At 36.4% G+C, this 18,163-nt stretch overlaps 1 protein-coding gene across 1 annotated transcript; it reads left to right on the forward strand.

The window, feature by feature from the left end:
* Positions 1-393: 393 nt before the first annotated feature.
* Positions 394-18,153, forward strand: LOC128513398 (uncharacterized). Its single transcript, XM_053487149.1, has 11 exons — positions 394-452; positions 1,807-1,850; positions 4,676-4,728; positions 4,897-5,114; positions 5,845-6,095; positions 10,181-10,315; positions 10,409-10,544; positions 12,195-12,242; positions 12,424-12,495; positions 12,619-12,906; positions 15,348-18,153. The coding sequence occupies exons 4-11, from the start codon at positions 5,072-5,074 to the stop codon at positions 15,374-15,376; spliced, it is 1,002 nt and encodes a 333-aa protein (XP_053343124.1). The 5' UTR covers positions 394-452; positions 1,807-1,850; positions 4,676-4,728; positions 4,897-5,071; the 3' UTR covers positions 15,377-18,153.
* The last annotated feature ends 10 nt before the right edge of the window (positions 18,154-18,163 follow it).

The following is an 18,163-nucleotide window of genomic DNA, read 5'->3' on the forward strand; positions in this document are numbered from 1 at the left end:
GTCATGAAGAAAAAAGAAAATATATATATATCCTTGGTGGCATGGTGGAGTAGTGGTTAGAACCTCCAGGGTTTGGGTTTTATTCCCGCCTCGGGGTCTTTGTGTATAGAGTTTGCATGTTCTCCCTGTGCTTGATGGGTTTCCTCCGCATACTCCGGTTTCCTCCCACAGTCCAAAAACATGCAGATTAGGTTAACTGGCATTCCCAGATTGCTCATAGTGTGTGAATGTTGACCGGAGGTTCTACCACGGTTGTGAAAATGGGGATAAATAAACTGGTCCTTATTGGTACCAGGTGACAGGGTATTAGATCTCTATTTTCTGGAAATGCTGTCACAGTTAATAAATCATGTGCCCTGTTTTCTAATGATACACTGATTCATCTCAGTGACAGATCACTGTGCTTTTTATTTCAGACTCCCACACAGAGAGCAGAGCTGACACGCGAAACGGTAATTTCTCTTTCAATTTAATTTGACTGCATGTCCTTCTGAAAAACGGATGTCCATAAACTAATGGACTAGTGAGAGGGAATCCTGTTTGTTGTGACTCAATCTGAAAGTGAAACGCTGCTTTTGTATAAGAGATGAGTTTTTTTTTTATTGTAAATTATGATTTTCAAATGAAGCTCTCGGGGACAGCATGTACCAGAAAACAGCAGGAAGTAAAATGTTGAACTCTGCTGTATATTAAACACCATGTCTTAAATTAAACACGTCTAATCACTTAAAAACTTCCAGCTCCAGGTTCTTGGTTCCAGGTTTTTGTTATGCCTGGCGTCTAGCCTTTCCTTATACTTATAAAGCTGGCTTGGAGTTAGGGTGGGGTGGGGTGGGTGCTACAGGGATTTATAAGGAGGTTTTAAAATTCTGTATTGAAACATTTCATGTTTACCCTGTAATATCCCTGTTTTAAAATCAATAAAAATATTGTTAATGTCATGAGTCTGGGACTATGGGCTGATGGTATAGCCGTGGGCTTAAAAAGGCAAGCAAAAACGCAGAGGTCCTTTTCAAAAGGAAGAGTCTTTTATTAACAAAACATAACTAAACACAGTGGAACTAAACAAACAAAAATACTGGCTCGGTAAACATAACACACAGTTTAGGAAAATAAACACACACAGGAATACAGGGAATAGACATACTGGGGTTCTGGGAACCCGTAACGGTTAGCTGACGCTTAGTGATGGAACCTCGGCTCTCTAACACAGGCAGACATTTAGGCTCTAATACCTGGGACAAATGACAAGCCTGCTCTGTGTTAAACGCACGGCTGTAGCTAGGTGCCGTGACTAGGGCTCCACTTAAACAAACCACATGAACACAAACTTGGACAAACTCCACAAGACTCACACAAGACCAAAGCCTCTAGACGTAAACTTACCCCTAATATGCACCTACGAGCGACTCCCATACACCCGGCGCTCCTAAGAGCGACACTCATACACACGGGCTCCTAAGAGCGACACTCGTACACCCGACGCTCCTATAAGCAACACTTGTACACACGCGCTCCTATGAGCAACCCTCACACATCCACATTCCTATGAACGGCTTACACGCACGCTCCTCACACATAAATAGTTTAACTCAGGATTAACTTAAGTCCTTAAACATATAAAACAAACCCACAGAGCCAGTACTAACAAATATATTATATCTATATCAGTTTCATTGCAAGCAGTTATCCAATTTATGTTTTTTTAAAAATAAAGTTTCATTTTACAAGCAGACGCAATATCAGCCATGAATGTAGATGTTATTCAACATGTGGAAGAATAAAAGCTTTGATTTGTGTTCTTAGGAGACCATGTGAAGCCGTTCTGTGAAAAATGTAACGTTCTTCAGGTGAGTGTGTGTGCCGCCTAATGTCGAGGCATGATGTTCGTTTCTTTCAAATGATTTTTTATGCATCTTTGAGTTTTTGTATTAGACAAATGGCAAAACACAAGATCACATAATACCGGCCCTAACATGCACATACAAAACAAATTATAGTGCTTTGTACATCCTACTGTATGTCATGCACTATATTAGATCAGGGTTTAACGAATTCTTAAACTTGTCAACTCAACCCCCTTATGTGCCCGCCACTCTTTTTTACAGTTTAAGGTTGTACACAGGGCTCATTTCTCCAAACTTAAACTTTCCCGTTTCTGCTTGCTCTTTTTTGGTCAGTGTTTGATCTCTTTTGTGACACCGCTGGCCAGGCATTTATTCATATAGAAAGTGCCAAGTCACTCTCTCTTACCCTTTGTCCCTGGAAAAGATTCAGTACTCAGTCCGTTATTCAGACTTAAAATTAGAAACAGATGTGGGGGCTCTTCCTTCACTTTTTTCATATACATTTATAGTTTGATTCCCTTTTATTTAATCGTTTGTTTGTTTGTTTTCTTTTCCCTTTTTGTTGTTCTTGTATGCAAAACTAAAAAACTTCCAGCTCCAGGTTCTTTTTTCTTTTTTTGTTTCTCTCCTTTTTTTGTTATGCCTGGCGTCTAGCCTTTCCTTGTACTTATAAAGCTGGATTGGAGTTAGGGAGGGGTGGGGTGGGTGCTATAGGGATTTATAAGGGATATACATTTCTGACATTCAAAAACAAAACAAAAACAAATCAGTGACCAATATAGCCACCTTTCTTTGCAAGGACACTCAAAAGCCTGCCATCCATGGATTCTGTCAGTGTCTTCATCTGTTCACCATCAACACTGCGTGCAGCAGCAACCACAGCCTCCCACACACTGTTCAGAGAGGTGTACCGTTTTCCCTCCTTGTAAATCTCACATTCGATTTTGGACGACAGGTTCTCAATGGGGTTCAGATCAGGTTACCTCCTTATAAAGCTGGATTGGAGTTAGGGAGGGGTGGGGTGGGTGCTATAGGGATTTATAAGGAGGTTTAAAAATTCTGTATTGAAACATTTCATGTTTACCCTGTAATATCCCTGTTTTAAAATCAATAAAAATATTGTCGAAGACATACATACAGTACAGACAGAGATTTTTCTAAACGTTGGGTCTTTCTGAGGTTCCGGGTCCTTCAATGTATAAAACGTAAAGATATCATTGAAAGAGCGATGTACAGACAAAACCTTCGTTTTATTTATGTAGATTAATAGCTGATTTTATGACATTATCAGACTAGTTGGTCTGTTGTTGGAGAACAAAAGGTTAGTGTTTTCATGCACAGTATTTCATTAGAGCCAGTGTTGTTTTTGGCAACATTTGGTGTGAGAAAGATTGTGCTGGAAAGAGGTTGTCTGTGAAATGAAAAGAACGAATGCAACTCATTCTGCAGCACTCTCTTCTGACTCATCAGTATGAAGAGAAACAACCAGCCAATATGGAAGTAAATGCTATATCAGGATGCAGAGCTATATCAGTTTCATTGCAAGCAGTTATCCAATTTATGTTTTTTTAAAAATAAAGTTTCATTTTACAAGCAGACGCAATATCAGCCATGAATGTAGATGTTATTCAACATGTGGAAGAATAAAAGCTTTGATTTGTGTTCTTAGGAGACCATGTGAAGCCGTTCTGTGAAAAATGTAACATTCTTCAGATGAGTGTGTGTGCCGACTAATGTTGAGGCATGATGTTCGTTTCTTTCAAATGATTTTTTATGCATCTTTGAGTTTTTGTATTAGACAAATGGCAAAACACAAGATCACATAATACCGGCTCTAACATGCACATACAAAACAAATTATAGTGCTGTGTACATCCTACTGTATGTCATGCACTATATTAGATCAGGGTTTAACGAATTATGTATTTTTTTTTTGCATTATGTCTTGTTAATTTATAAAAAGTCAATACAATAATAGGCAACAATCAAAAGTATGCGGACATCTAGCACACTAGTTTTGCCAGAAAGTTAGAAGCACACTTTTGAACTCGATACCTTTTTCGTGGCCCATATTTGTTCCAGCATCACAGTGCACCCTGTGTGCAAAGCGTGCCCCAGGAATACATTCTGTGCCAAGTAAAAAAAATAAAAATAAATCTTGGTTATGTACGCAACCATACACAGTATGATATGCAGCGAAATGCTTATATGACTTAAAATGGAAAGATTGGATAGAATGAGATGATTTTACTGCAATGAAAGAAAAATTGCACTGAGAAAAATGTAAAATTTTAACATTTGGGATAAAATGTATAAATCTACAAATTTGCAGATTTACAAAAAGTACAATAAAAAATAATTTAAATAGAAATATACAGTATAAAATTTATAAATTTTACAGAATGTGCAATTATACTAATATTATTAGACTAATATGCCCCTTTACATGCATATGAACTTGAGTAACATCTAATTCTTAATATATAGGGTTAAATATTATATTGGCCCCGCCCCCTTTGCAGCTATAACAGCTTCAACTCTTCTGTGAAGGCTTTCCACAATGTTCAGGAGTGTGTTTATGGGAATCTTTGATCAGATAGTGGCATGGAATGTTCATCGTGCACATGTGCGTGTTGTCCGTCGACTTCATGGCTGTATAGAGCCTGATCCTGGATAACAAAGCTACCATTTATTACATTAATTTTGGGGTTCTGGTTTAGAGATAAAACAAAGATAGAAAACTTCACATCCTTTCAAATTATATATATTTTTTGCATATTCTGGAAATTTATTTTTGCTTTTTAAAGTAGTATTTCTTTTACAAACAGAGACCAGTCTATGAACTTGTCAAACCAACAAAAATCTGTGAAAATCGATGGCAGTAAGTAAAAGAACATCTTGTTTTTCTCTTGTTCTGCTTCATTGTCGTAATGTCGTAATTAGGTTAAAATCAACCATTACCATTAAGGGCTATTAGAAAAATATATATTATATATTGTAGGTATGCTTTATTTCTGCTTTATAAAGCTGTTGGTATTTTATGCTCCAGGTTGACACTAGAGGAGGAGGGAGTGTATGAGTGCTCAGAGACCGGGCTGGTGTTCGAGGTGTCCGAGAAGGTCCGGATCCGCTACCGTGTCCTTTCGTGGAGCAAATTCGGCGCTTTCCTGAGTGACTCGTGGAAGTTTGCCGGACCTATTTTTGATGTGGACTGTGATCCTACCATGCTCAAGTCTATCCAGTTTCCTCATTCACTCTGTCTAGCAGGTACAGTGACATTATTAGCAGTAATCAACAATTCAGTTCAAAACAAGTGAGTAAACATTTATCACTAGTCTTATCATTAGGTCATGTGAAGCGTCTGCCTTAAAGGTCTGTGTGTAACAGATACGATAAGGTATTAAAACTAGTGTAGTAATGTTAACCGATAACTTGCGCTGTTATACAGAATTAATGCACACCAGCAGCAGATTAGAGCATTCACTATGCTGTGGTTAAGAGAAGAAAAAAATAATGACATACTTTTTAATCATTTTTTTTAATCATTTAACATTACTACAGAGTCGATGGAAAGCAATAAAAACTTTTCGTGGGCAATGCAGATGTGGCACATCCTCAAATCAAGTTTCTGCTTTCCATTATGTTATAGCAACTATAATAGTTTGACCTCAACAGTTTACATTCTTTTCAAGAATGCAAAAAAATTAAAAATGTTAAATGTTAATGCATGTTATTAGATCACATCTACATTATATATATATATATTTATTTATATAATATAATATAATATAATGATTATATGATATGATATGATATGATATGATATGATATAATACCTGCAATAATATACACCATGGAAAAGTAGTCATATACAGTACAGTCAATTTTTCCTATGAATTCGGATTGCTAATGTATGTAAAAATAGCTTTTTAGTTCTGTATTCAGATTTTCTGTCTGCGTAAGCTTGTAACTTTTTTGTTCTGTGCACATCAATCAGATCAAGACAATGAAGTAAAGTTCAGCGTCCTGCACGTGAAGGACGAGCGAGGCCTCATCGAGCCGTCCGTCGATCACTCGCGCAGTCACATAAAGTGGAACGTGTCGTCTCTGTCTCCAGTGGGCCCGGTCGTGCAGACGTCGAAGCCAGCCGAGCACCACGGGGTGGTCCAGGTCTATAAGGAAGTGGGCCAGCAGGACTCGTACTCGTTCAGGGTCTACCTCGCTACCAACAACGACTCCGACATCGCTGTGAGAGCCTTTTTTTTTTTTTTTTTTAAATGTAAGAAATAGTCCTTAACGTCCTTAACGCTGGAAAAATGTCCTGTATTGTGAATACAGTCATGTGTAAAACCAAGTGCACCCTTTTCCTATTTTTTTTGGTGTAAAAATATAATAAAAATAGTCTGATCATAGAGGAACTTAGTATTTGGTTAATACAACCTCAGATGAACAACAAGTTACTTTTTTCATCTTGCTATAATTTATTTACAAGGGAAACCAAAAAGAAAAAAAAAGGATCCTAGTCACTTGAAGTAATCATTTCCTCTATGACTTTATCAGTCTCTTATATCGTTTTAATCCCACATTGCTTTAGGTCATTGAGGGTTTTTTTAATCAAATAAAAAAAAATGTTTGGAATTTCCTGTGACATCATACAAGAGAAATACAAAATTAAGGAAACTTAAGGAAAGCATGCCACGTCACATTATATTTTATTATTTATGTGATATCCTGGTGGCTTAGTGGCTTTACTGTATCTGTCGCCTCGCGCCTCCAGGGTCTGGGTTTGATTGTGAGAGTGCATGTTCTCTCCGTCCTTGGCTACATTCCAAGGACATAAAGTACAGATTTGGCTACTGCAATGGATTCTCACACTGTCCAGGACGTACCCTGCCTCATGCTCTAAGTCTCTTGGGATAGGCTCTGGGCCGTCGGGATAGAATATGAGCAAGTAATGAGTGTGATGTAATTTATAAAATGTTATTCTTACGAGCATGTATTCAGGCTCATTTCAAGCATTTTAAGGTATTATATATTATTGTGTAATGCTATATATTTATTTATAAGGCATCTTTATAGAATAGAAGAATGGAAGTGTATATGTAGAATATAAATCCTTATATGGATGAGATGCATATTTTTGGTGAAAGTCAGTTTATAGTCTTTTTTTTTTCCTACTTTTCTATTTACGTTTATGGTAAATGTGACATAATCCTGAAGCAATGATGCAATGGTGTGAGTAGGAACTAACTGTAATGGAATGGAAGCTTCTGTGGACGTTGATGTGAAATCTATAAGTTGTGTGATTAATGCATTGTCAGTATTAGATCAATTTTTAGAGCTGATGCGCGTGTGTGTGTGTGTTTGTCTGTATGTGGGAGAGGTGTTACTATGCATGCTTTCCTCAAATGTGACATTTTACAGGAAGTGTTTGTGCGTACGTGTGTGTAAGTTTACGGTTAGAACATGGTTTACAGGTAGAAGCAATTACCGTATATATATATATATATATATATATATATATAAAGAAGCTTGATCAATTACAATAGTAGCTTAAGCAGGTAGTGTAGATTAAAGACAAAGCTCCAAAATAATTAAAATGTACAACATATTTTGTTTACCAGATTTTATGCAGATTGCATGTTTTTTTTATTTTTTTTTTAGATTTTTGTCTTTATTTGAGTAAATAAAATTCCAGACTTCCAAAAGCACTCTCTCTCTTTTGGGCTGAGTCAGAATTTCACCCTGGAATCCAGCCAACTACTGAGATGATGCTGTCAGCTTCTTGTTAAATATCATACATTCATTCATTCTCCCAGTATGACGCATCTCACTTCACGAATAAATATGTAAAAATTATTGTCCTGCTTGCGGGTAAAGTCACAAGATTATCATAAGCCCATTAAAGCCATATACCGAGTTCAACCCGGTGTGAAACCCGCCTGTGTGTGGTTTCCTTTACATCTTCATTAGCCTGGAGTGATGCAGACAACCTGCGGTCACTGTGTCACTCTCTACTGTCATACTTCAAAACATTGTTAGTAAGAACAAAAAGAATCTCTGTAGATTTATTGCCATTATGAATTACAGCTCGATTTCCCCAAGGTCCTGTCATGATGGAAATAAGGCAGATTTATGCCTCACTGATTTTAAAAGCGGTGTTTATACATTATAGCTAGTAATGGCTTTACCTCTGACGGTTACTCATTAATTCAATTCAATTCTATTTATATAGCACTTTTAACAATGGCCATTGTCTCAAAGCAGCTTCACAAAAATGAAAAGAAAATTTATGGAAGTGTGTATGTGTGGGATTGTCTCTGATGGTCAAGCCAAGGGTGAAGGCGACAGTGGCAAGGAAAACCTCCCTGAGATGGCAATAGGAAGAAACCTTAAGAGGAACCGGACTCAACAGGGAACCCATCCTCATTTGGGTGATAACGGATAGAAATTATATAACATCATGAGTTCTTTAAATTAACGTGAAGTCCAGTTCAGCACAGAGAGGAGTCAGTAGGTGCAGAGGGCAGATGGGGTCTGTATCACTGGGAGCACAGGAGCAGGATGTGTAGCTCCAGCCATCATAAAGCAGAATCCAGCTGGAGTTGGTCCTTCTCTGGATGCCTCAGGATCCTCGCAGGGTTGGCCTTTGTCTACTGAAGCTGGCACAGATGCCTCAGGATGGGTAGCAAAATAAAGAACAGGTGGAAAGAATTAGCGTAGATGCCATTCAGGATAGGTGAACTGGAGTATGAGGTTATGGGATGAGTTACGCGTTAAAGAGATGCGTCTTGAGTCTACTTTTGAATTGGGAAACTGTGTCTGAGCCCTGAACACTGGAAGGCTATTCCAAAGCTTTGGAGCTAAATATGAAAAAGCCCTGCTCCCTGTTGTAGATTTTGATATTCTGGGAAATACCTGAAGTCTGGAGTTTTGTGATCTTAAGGAGCGTGGTGGATTGTAGCGTATCAGAAGACTGGTTAGGTATGTTGGAGCTAAACCATTTAAAGCCTTGTATGTAAGTAATACTATTTTGAATAAATTCTAAACTGAACAGGTAGCCAGTGCAGGGACGATAATATTGGGGTTATATGATCATATTTTCTGGATCTAGTGAGAACCCTGGCGGCTGCATTTTGGACTAACTGTAGCTTGTTTATTAAAGATGCAGGAAAACCATCTAGTAACCACCTTACTATATCAGTGTGCTATAGCATAAAAGCAATTAACTTGTGGCATTGCTGAAGACCAGGTTGCTTTAATAGCAGCCTTCAGCTCGTCTTTGGATTACCTACAAGGCTCAGGTCAGGTGAGTTGCCTAGCCAGTCAAGCATGATAATATCTTTTCAGGAAGCCAGTTAGTGGTAGTTTTGGCACTGTGGGCAGGTGCTAATTCCTGCTGGAAAAAGAAATCGACCCTTTCATAAAGCTTGTCTGCACATGGAAGTGTGAAGTGCTTTAAAATCACCTGCCTGCGTTAACTTTGAATTTGATAAAACACAGTGGATTAACACCATCAGAACACGTGGCACCTTAAATCATCACTAACTATGGAAACTTCACACTGGACTTTAAAACAGCTTGGATTCTGTGCGTTTACACTCTACTCCAGACTTCAAAACCTTTTTAAGTTCAAAATTTAAATTCATTTAAAAAGAGTACTTTGGATCACTGGGCAACAGTTAAGTTCTTTTTGTTTTATTCCCAAGTAAGACACTTCTGATGTTGTCTCTGGTTCAGGAGTGGCTCAATACTAAAAATGCAACATTTGTAATCCATTTCCTGAAGATATCTGTGCATGGTGGCTCTTGATGCACCGACTCCAGCCTCACTACACTTCTGTAAAGCTTTTCCAAGTTCTTAAAATACCTTTGCTTGACATTTTATTAGGACTGCAAACATATCTGTCACTTGTGCACCTTTTCCTGCTACATTTATTCCCTTGAGGTCAACTTTCTATAAGTATTTTTTGATATAGTCAGCAGTCTTTCCCATGCGTGAAAGACTGAGAGATTTACAGTATTTATACTGTATGCACAAAGTAAACATATATAATGACTTAAATTTGAAATAACATATTGTAGAATTTTCATAAGGTGTTGACTGTAATCATCAAAATGAAAAACAAAAAATTGCTTGAAATATTTTGCCTTTAAATCTAGAATATTAACTTTTAAAATTAAATTACAAAAGAAAACCTTTTTCACGATATTTCTAAAATTTTTTCAGATGCACTGTTTGTGTGTGTTTATATAGTATAAACCATACACGATATATTTATTGTTCTCATTTTAGATCTAAGCTTTAAAGTCTCTTACTGTTTCTCCTCCCAGGACATTAGAAAGGAGGTAAGAACCGCAAAGAAAAAGTACATGAAGATCGAAAAGCCGCCTCAGTGCCAGAAGCTGCTGGAGGAGAACAGGAAGTACCGTCTGATCAGCGAGCCCCAGGGGGACATCACGCCCGAGGTGCGTTTGAATGCAAAAAGCAGTGTAGTGCTTATTTCGTCTGACACTAACTTCAGTGCTTTTTTGTAACTTATATTTTTTCTGTTTCTGTAGGACATCCAGTTCACACTGGCTGTGGTGAAGATGAAGGGTTACTTCGAGGCATTCTTCGAGCAGCGACCTCCGTTCAAGCTCTCCCTAATCGAATCAGAGTCCGAGCAAACCGTGTGGTCGGCTACCATTCGAGAAGGTACAGTGCAACACAAATTCTTCACTTTGCAACTGCTGTGCGCATTCAAACTCGTGATGTCCCCCTGGGGCTCGCCGGGCAGACGGTGCTGTACTGTCTGTTCTCCTTCAGCAGCTTCTGGCACTGAGGTGGCTTCTCGATCTTATTCTTTTGAGATACTTTTTTCTTTGCAGTCCTTACCTTCTTTTGTGAGATACTTTTAAGCTTAGATCTAAATTTAAGACAAAGTAAACATATATACAGAGTGAGGCAAAAAATGTATACACACTTCAGGAAGAGAAAATTAAGATGATGTATATTATATAAACATAATATATATATATATATATATATATATATAACTGCCACATTTTGATTTGAAGTTTTTATGTATTTTTGTTTTATGTGCTTTGTTTGGCTTGTAAAGTTTATTTTATTACATGTAATTTTGTACAACACCATCGGAGGGCGCTGTTATGAGGTAGATGTTATAATGATTAGAAGAAGGAGAAGAAAACACAACGCATGCTGTAGGCTAATAATGAAGAGTCAAAGGAAGCTAAAACTCTAATTCCTTTTTGTTTTGCACACAGCCAACAAGGTATGTCATGTTTCTGTTTGCATTTTGTTGTGAATGCACTTTTATATCAAGATTTGTCTTTTATTTTACACGAAGTTTAATTGTTGTTTGTCTTTAATTTATTTTAGTTTTCACGGTGTCTATTCATTAAAGTCATCTGTTGAAAGAAAACCACTTGTGCCTGGACGTGCATTAAGGGAATTATAATATATATATATATATATATCAATAAATTCAGTATTAAAATATTTATACAACTTTTTCTTTACTTGAATTATGTGTACATTTTTGGCTGACTCGCTCTCTCTCTCACTCTGTAAAATTGTGTGTGTGTGTACAGTATGTGTGTAGATGTACATTTTTATTTCAAAATATGCGCAACAAGAACTACTGCTAAAAATTAATTTAGGTATTAAATCATTTGATTTCCGCCTTATTCGTTTCTATTTGTGAACTTTGCTTTGATCAAAAAGTGTTTGGTGCCACTTTATTTTTATCTGTGTAGAATCTGGTATTATTGAATTGCATCCCTTTTTTTTACTTTGAATCGGTTATGTTTCTTCCTCAAATATTATAATGATGCTTAGTCACATGACTAAGTACATTTAGGCATTTGGCAGACGCCCTTATCCAGAGCGACTTACATTTGTATTTCATTATACATCTGAGCAGTTGAGGGGTAAAGGGCCTTGCTCAAGGGCCCAACAGGGACATCTTGGCAGTTGTGGGATTTAAACCTGGGACCTTCGGAACTGTAGTTCAATGCCTAGATCCCAGTCCCAGAGTACACCTTTTGCAAACATTTTTAAACGTTTGTGAAAAAATTACGTTTTGGGAATAGTTTGCAAATTACAGATGTTTTTATAAAACCATTTCATGCATCTAATTCCATTCTGAATACCGTCCTATATGAGTGTACTGATAATTTGCTCAAAGCGGGTCTGGTAGCATAATATTCACATTGTGGATAGAAACATTACCAGTGCAGTGCTGGACCTAACACGGGATAAAACATTATTTATTTATTTTTTCCAGACTAGTGAGTGTGTGTCGTTTCCTTTTTTCTGACTTAGTTATTTGTTCTGTTGTAGGGGACTGTATAGAGAATGCTGTTGAAAAACCCCGAAGTCGATCATGCAGTAAGTACAGATGGTGTTTTGCTTATTTGTCACACTTGCAGTCAGAGATGATATTTAACAGCTGAAATCATGTACGAAGTAGCTGCTCTATTAGGTGTATGTTTAGTATACACGTGATCAACTAATACTGTAGCTGTCTAAGTGAGAATGAATTTATGTCTTGTTGGGATTTTTACGAAAGGTCGGAAGCGAAACTCCAGCATGTCGGACACGGAGCCGATCTGTAAGAAATCTCGCTGGTGTGATGAGTCAGGTGATGCTTTAATGCTTGGTTGATTGTAATTGCTTATTAACATTTTTTTGTATTTATAGCATGAAACCTGAATTAAACGCTTCACTTGTGTGTGTGTGTGTGTTTTTTAATTTATTTATCCAGACGGTGTGAGTAGTAAAGACAATAATAAATACATGAGCGATCAGGAGCTGATGCAGCTGGCCAAATGCTTGGGGAAGGAGTGGAAAGTCGTGGCTATTGCCTACCTGAATCTAACCAAACAAGATTTGGAGGAGATCGAAATGACGAACGAGCTATCGGTCATGATGAATTTCAACATGCTGTATCGTTGGAGGAGTCGGCAGCCGAAGGGGGAGGCCGGAGTCACGCAGCTGTACGAGGCACTTAACCAGGAAGACGTGCCCAGAGAGGTCATTAACAAACTGGAAGGTCAGTGTGTACATGTACATGACCGTCCCCCTCGAGTGATAGATCCGAACCTCTCACATACACACCGTCTGTCCATGATAACCGTAAAACTCAGTATCAGTTTGAAGTAGGAAGCCATTTTTGAATTTCAGTAATGTTTGAATAGACAAACTTTCTTTTTTCTAAAATCATTATTACATGATTTTTTACATATCTAGATATTCTAAATTGATAAATACTATAAAATATGAGGATATCGGATTAAGATGCACATCATAATAACAATCAAAACAATGCTGGAAACGTTTTTTCAAGTTTTTTTATATGAATTGCTATGGTTCATGTTTTGACATGAATAAGAATTTTATAATTATTATTATTTAATAATAATAATAATAATAATAAATAATAATAATAAAACATGAAAGTTTTGACAGCAAAATGAGAGAACTCCATCTTTGCACTTCTGAGAAAACAGTTTTATCCGAAGTATTGCAAACCAATAGGGAGTATTTTGTGAGTCACAGAAGTTTTTACAAGCACAAATGGTAAAATATTTAGCGAAAATTGTTTGGATTGGCTCAGTGTACATTTTGTGTGACATGTGACTTTACAAATCACTAGATCAACCCCCCCAAAAAAGGGAAACTCTTCATGCCTTGATTCTGATTTTTTATTAAGGAAATTAGAACAATAAAGATAAGGTTGCATCTAGTGCACAATAGGGCTGTGCGATTAATTGAATTCGTAACGAAATCGCGATGTGAATATGCGCGATTTCTAAAATGCCTTACAGCACGATTTTTTGCGAACTCCCTACTTGCCCCTACTTGCCGGTATGCTAGAACAAAATCTTTTGCCTCGAAGCTTCTTTTAATAAATTTTTTAAAAAAAAGTTATAAAAATATCAAGAGAAGAAGAAACCAGTAAGAGAAAATGACAGAAATTGTCAGTAAAGGTTTATGTTATGCCTGAGCTATAAATTTTCGAAACTTTTAGTTCTGAAAGTTAAGTTGCACAACGTAGTGTTTTTGTATAATTATTTATTTTAATGTGTGTGTTTTGCGCTAAAATGCCCCCCCCACACACACATAATGTCTATCAAATATATTAGGACACTACAATCAAAAAATTATATTATTATCAAATATATTATATTGTTATCAAATATATTATTACTATTATAATTAACCCTAGGGATGTGACAAATTAATAGAAAATTAATAAATAATTAAGACATGTACTACAAATTTTCATATAATGTTTATTTTTGTGGCACATTTATTTTGCAGGTGTTTGTCATGTAATACATAAATGTTTACACTAAATAAATATTGTGTATAATGAAAAATTACACGAAATGATTTTTATCATAAAATAAGCAATATAAAAAAATATGAATATTTTTTCATGATATGAAAAAATATATATAATTTATATATTTTTTTCCTATACAACATGTCTTTTTTATATTGCTTATTTTATAATTAAGTTCATCTGGTGCAGTTTTTAATTTGTAAATCATAAACCGGATTACGAGCTTAATTCGTTCCGGAAGTGGGCTCGTATTCCAAAACACTCGTAAACCAAATTTAATTTTCCCATAGGAAATAAGGTTCTACAGCCCAAAAAAATAAATACATAAATATAATTAATACAAAATATAAAGTAAAAATAAAACAAATTAACCTGTACTTTACCTTAAAAACATGTACAAATAAATCCCGACAGATAAGGGTTTTCGTTTGTGCACGCAGGGTGTATGTGTAAAATGTAAAATGTACGCGCGCACACACACACACACACACACACACACACATTAACGGATAGACCGTTTTTAAAACCGTTTAAAAATTAGCAAGGAACATTCCTAGTCACTACTTTACAGTAGTGATCCCGTTAGTATTCGCTCATGCAAGTGTGACTAGCGATGTTCCTTGCTAATTTTTAAACGGTTTTAAAAACGGTCTCTCCGTTAATGTGTGTGTGTGCGTGCACGCACATCACACACACAGCGTGTGTGTGTGTATTCACCCAGCAGGAGAGACGATTACCTATAATTCTGCTGCAAGAGAGAGAAAAACCGTTGGCTCACTTGTGATGCCGTAACGCTCGGTGTTAAAACAAGAAGCGCATGCGTGAAACCTGATACTTGGTGCTCGTAAACTAAAACAATGCTCGTTTTCAAGTAAAAAAATATTTTAAAATTGTTGCTCGTCCCGCAGAACACTCGTAAACCGTGTTACTCGTAATCCGAGGTTCCACTGTTTAACTAGTTTTTAAAGTAAAATAAGTAGCCATAAAGAGTAAAAGTCGGGAAAATGGCATTTTCACTCGTTTTGCTGTCAAACTGTTTATTTATTTTTTGAAATACATGCAAGTTTACAAAGTGTAGGTGAAGTGGTCTGGAAATCGATGCCTTGTGCTTGTGTACTATACTGCTTTGTTCTCTCTTCCCTCAGATATGCAGCGCAGTGATTCCCCCAAATAAGTCCAGGACTTTCTTGGATGGTTGTTTTTTTTTATTTTCTAGATCATCTCAGCCATGCATTCTGGAGCCTTCAGCTTTAAAGACTGTATATCTCTCAGGGTCTGTCCTATTTCAGAATCTTTTTTTGTTTGTTTGTTTGTTTTTTTTGGAAGTATTCTGTCTAAAATTTTCAGCTTCTTTTAGACAGATTTGTGGGAAGCCATTGTTCATAAATGGGAAAATGCAGGCCATTTATATTAATTCTCTTATTATGAAGCAAGGACGAAGCCGAAGTACACAATAATGATGTCGATAATAATGGTGCTGCAAATTAGATCACGAGAGCTCAGCTCTGTAATTACTTGAGTGTATAGGTTCTGTAGGTCCTGTGTATTTTTGTTGTTGTTGTTCGTGTGTCAATCTTTTTTATCATGTTTTTGTCATGGCTTTACCACTCCAAACTTTGTGTTGACTCAGAGGAGCGCCCAATCATGTGCACGCTTTTGGAGCATTTGGACCAGTTTGTGTTAACTCTAAAATATTCCTTTTTTTTCTTTCAATTGTGGCAGCAAAAAAGCACTGGTAGCTTTTTAAATTCAGTAACACTTTCTGTGAAGGCTAAATGTCATTATACAAATTGCTATATATACTGTATTTACAACAGAAGAGCATTACAGTTATGCTTTTATAATGCGTTCATGCATTTGCTGATAAAATTGAGTGGCCTTGTATTATCATTGCTACACCTTCCTATAATGCAAAGTTGGCCTTGATAATATGATGAATTATTAACTAATGCATCATGCACAATAACAATAGATAGCGCATAATAAGTATAACTGCGTTCAATGTTTATCATTGACACGACCTTCACAGATTACAGTTTTACTGAATTTTTTCTTTTAAAAAAAAAAAAAAATGTTGTAATGTAATGTAAATAGTCTGTGTATTTTTAGGTTTTTGTATATATATATTTGATAGCGTATATTTCTTTTTCTCATATGTAAAATAGATTCCGTAGAGAGTGGTAACTGCTATGCAGTCTTGATGCCATCTGATCTCTGATGCAGCTCAGATTCCATCACACTTAATACATGTTTTTTGCAACATGTGATCTAAAGGTGGAAGAATGTATGTCTCTATATTAGGGCTTACAATTTGATTCATTCATTCATTGCAAGGGAGCGCTTTGTCCTGGTCAGGGTCATTGTGAATCCAGAGTCTATGCTGGGAAGACTGAGTGTGAAGCGGGAATACGGAGCAAACGGGACAATAATCCATCGCAGGGCATCACGCACACTTGACACATGCACTAGGGGCATTTTAGCAAAGTTAGTCCACCTTAAAAAACACCTGGTTTGTGTTTTTGGGTGGTGGAAGGAAAACAAAGAACTTGTAGGGAACCCATACAGATATTGGGAAAAAAATGTGAAACTTCACACAAAGCTCAGGATTGAACAGGGAGCTATAAAGAAACAATGCTGAAGGCTTGAATAATACAGTATGTCAACCTCAAAGTGACCATTTAAAGGTTTGTGGTCCAAGTATGCAAATCTATTCTCAGCATCCTCACACTTAAGATAAATTGGAAAATAAAGGAACCATAAGCCAATTTAAAAGCCATTGCTGTGTTCAAAATTGTATAATTGTACTGTAAAGTAGCATGTCCTGATGTATTTATTATACAGTACATACTATCCCTCATGTTTTTTGTTTTTTGTATATCAATGATATAGCTACCTGCTTGTCCAGTTCCCTAGTACCCAAGCAAGCTAGCCACAACGTACTAATATTAGTTATAGGACTAACTAGCCATTTAGTCTTTGTTGACAGATGTTAGTTACAGTAGCAGTAGAATTCAGTTTTTATGTCATTTCAGTTATATGGAGGGGTTAAAAAAACATCATAACATAACATGTTACATGTATAGTTGCTGCTGCCTTCTTCATCATAGATTTAAGTTTATTTTTTAGCTTATTTCCATCTAGGCATTTTTGGTACTGAGAATATAAATGAATTACTGTAGTTAGATACTGCATTCATAAATAATAGTAGGTTCAGTAAATACATGCCATTACAAACATAGTCCATGGCTTAAGAGATGTCTTTAATGTAAATTTAAGATGAATTTAATAGAAAGGCGTTACTGTAGGATGCATCATAGGGAGAATTCTGGGTGTTTACATTTGAGCTAATGGGAAAATACAAAGCACTCAGATTTTTTTTTTTTTCATTGTATCTAGAAAACCTTCAAATGAATATTCACATAAAAAGCAGTCACGCAACATTAGTGCATTCGGTTTAAATGCCAGGAACAGAAATATTACCATACTGTATCATGCATCCAGCAGACCGCTTTAAACCCATGACCTTCTGATCATTAGGTCAACATTTTAACCACTGAACTGCTCCGATAGATGTGATGTCAAAGGAAACTACTGAACAACGTGGTGGTGTGAATTAGTTTTACCACACCAGTATCGATTATGTTCCTTTGACAGCATGCGTTATTCTTTATATACCATAGCATTCTCTTGAAATGGTTTAAAAATAGTTAGTTGCCACTACAGCTTTATTTCTAACTGTTTCACTGACATTAAAGAAAAACATGTGCCCATTAGAACTTTGCTCTTATTATTTGCCTGTTAAGCTGATAAGTGGTTCGAAAATGAGGATTTGCATACAGGAAATCCTTTGTCTGTCATCTTTTGAGACCATGGAACGATTGTGTTTTGTTTTTTATATTGCTGTATCTACCATAAAAACATGACTGAATAAACATGACTGTTAAACCTTGAGTGGCTCTCC

Source organism: Clarias gariepinus, chromosome 25 (genome assembly GCF_024256425.1).
Source record: "Clarias gariepinus isolate MV-2021 ecotype Netherlands chromosome 25, CGAR_prim_01v2, whole genome shotgun sequence".
In the NCBI taxonomy this organism is placed as follows: domain Eukaryota; kingdom Metazoa; phylum Chordata; class Actinopteri; order Siluriformes; family Clariidae; genus Clarias; species Clarias gariepinus.

Excerpts from the sequence above, each read along its gene's own strand:
- LOC128513398 (XM_053487149.1), top strand. The coding sequence starts at position 5,072 with ATGCTCAAGTCTATCCAGTTTCCTCATTCACTCTGTCTAGCAG. Across the intron at positions 6,096-10,180 it reads ACAACGACTCCGACATCGCT|GACATTAGAAAGGAGGTAAG; the intron begins GTGAGAGCCTTT and ends TTCTCCTCCCAG. Across the intron at positions 10,545-12,194 it reads GTCGGCTACCATTCGAGAAG|GGGACTGTATAGAGAATGCT; the intron begins GTACAGTGCAAC and ends GTTCTGTTGTAG.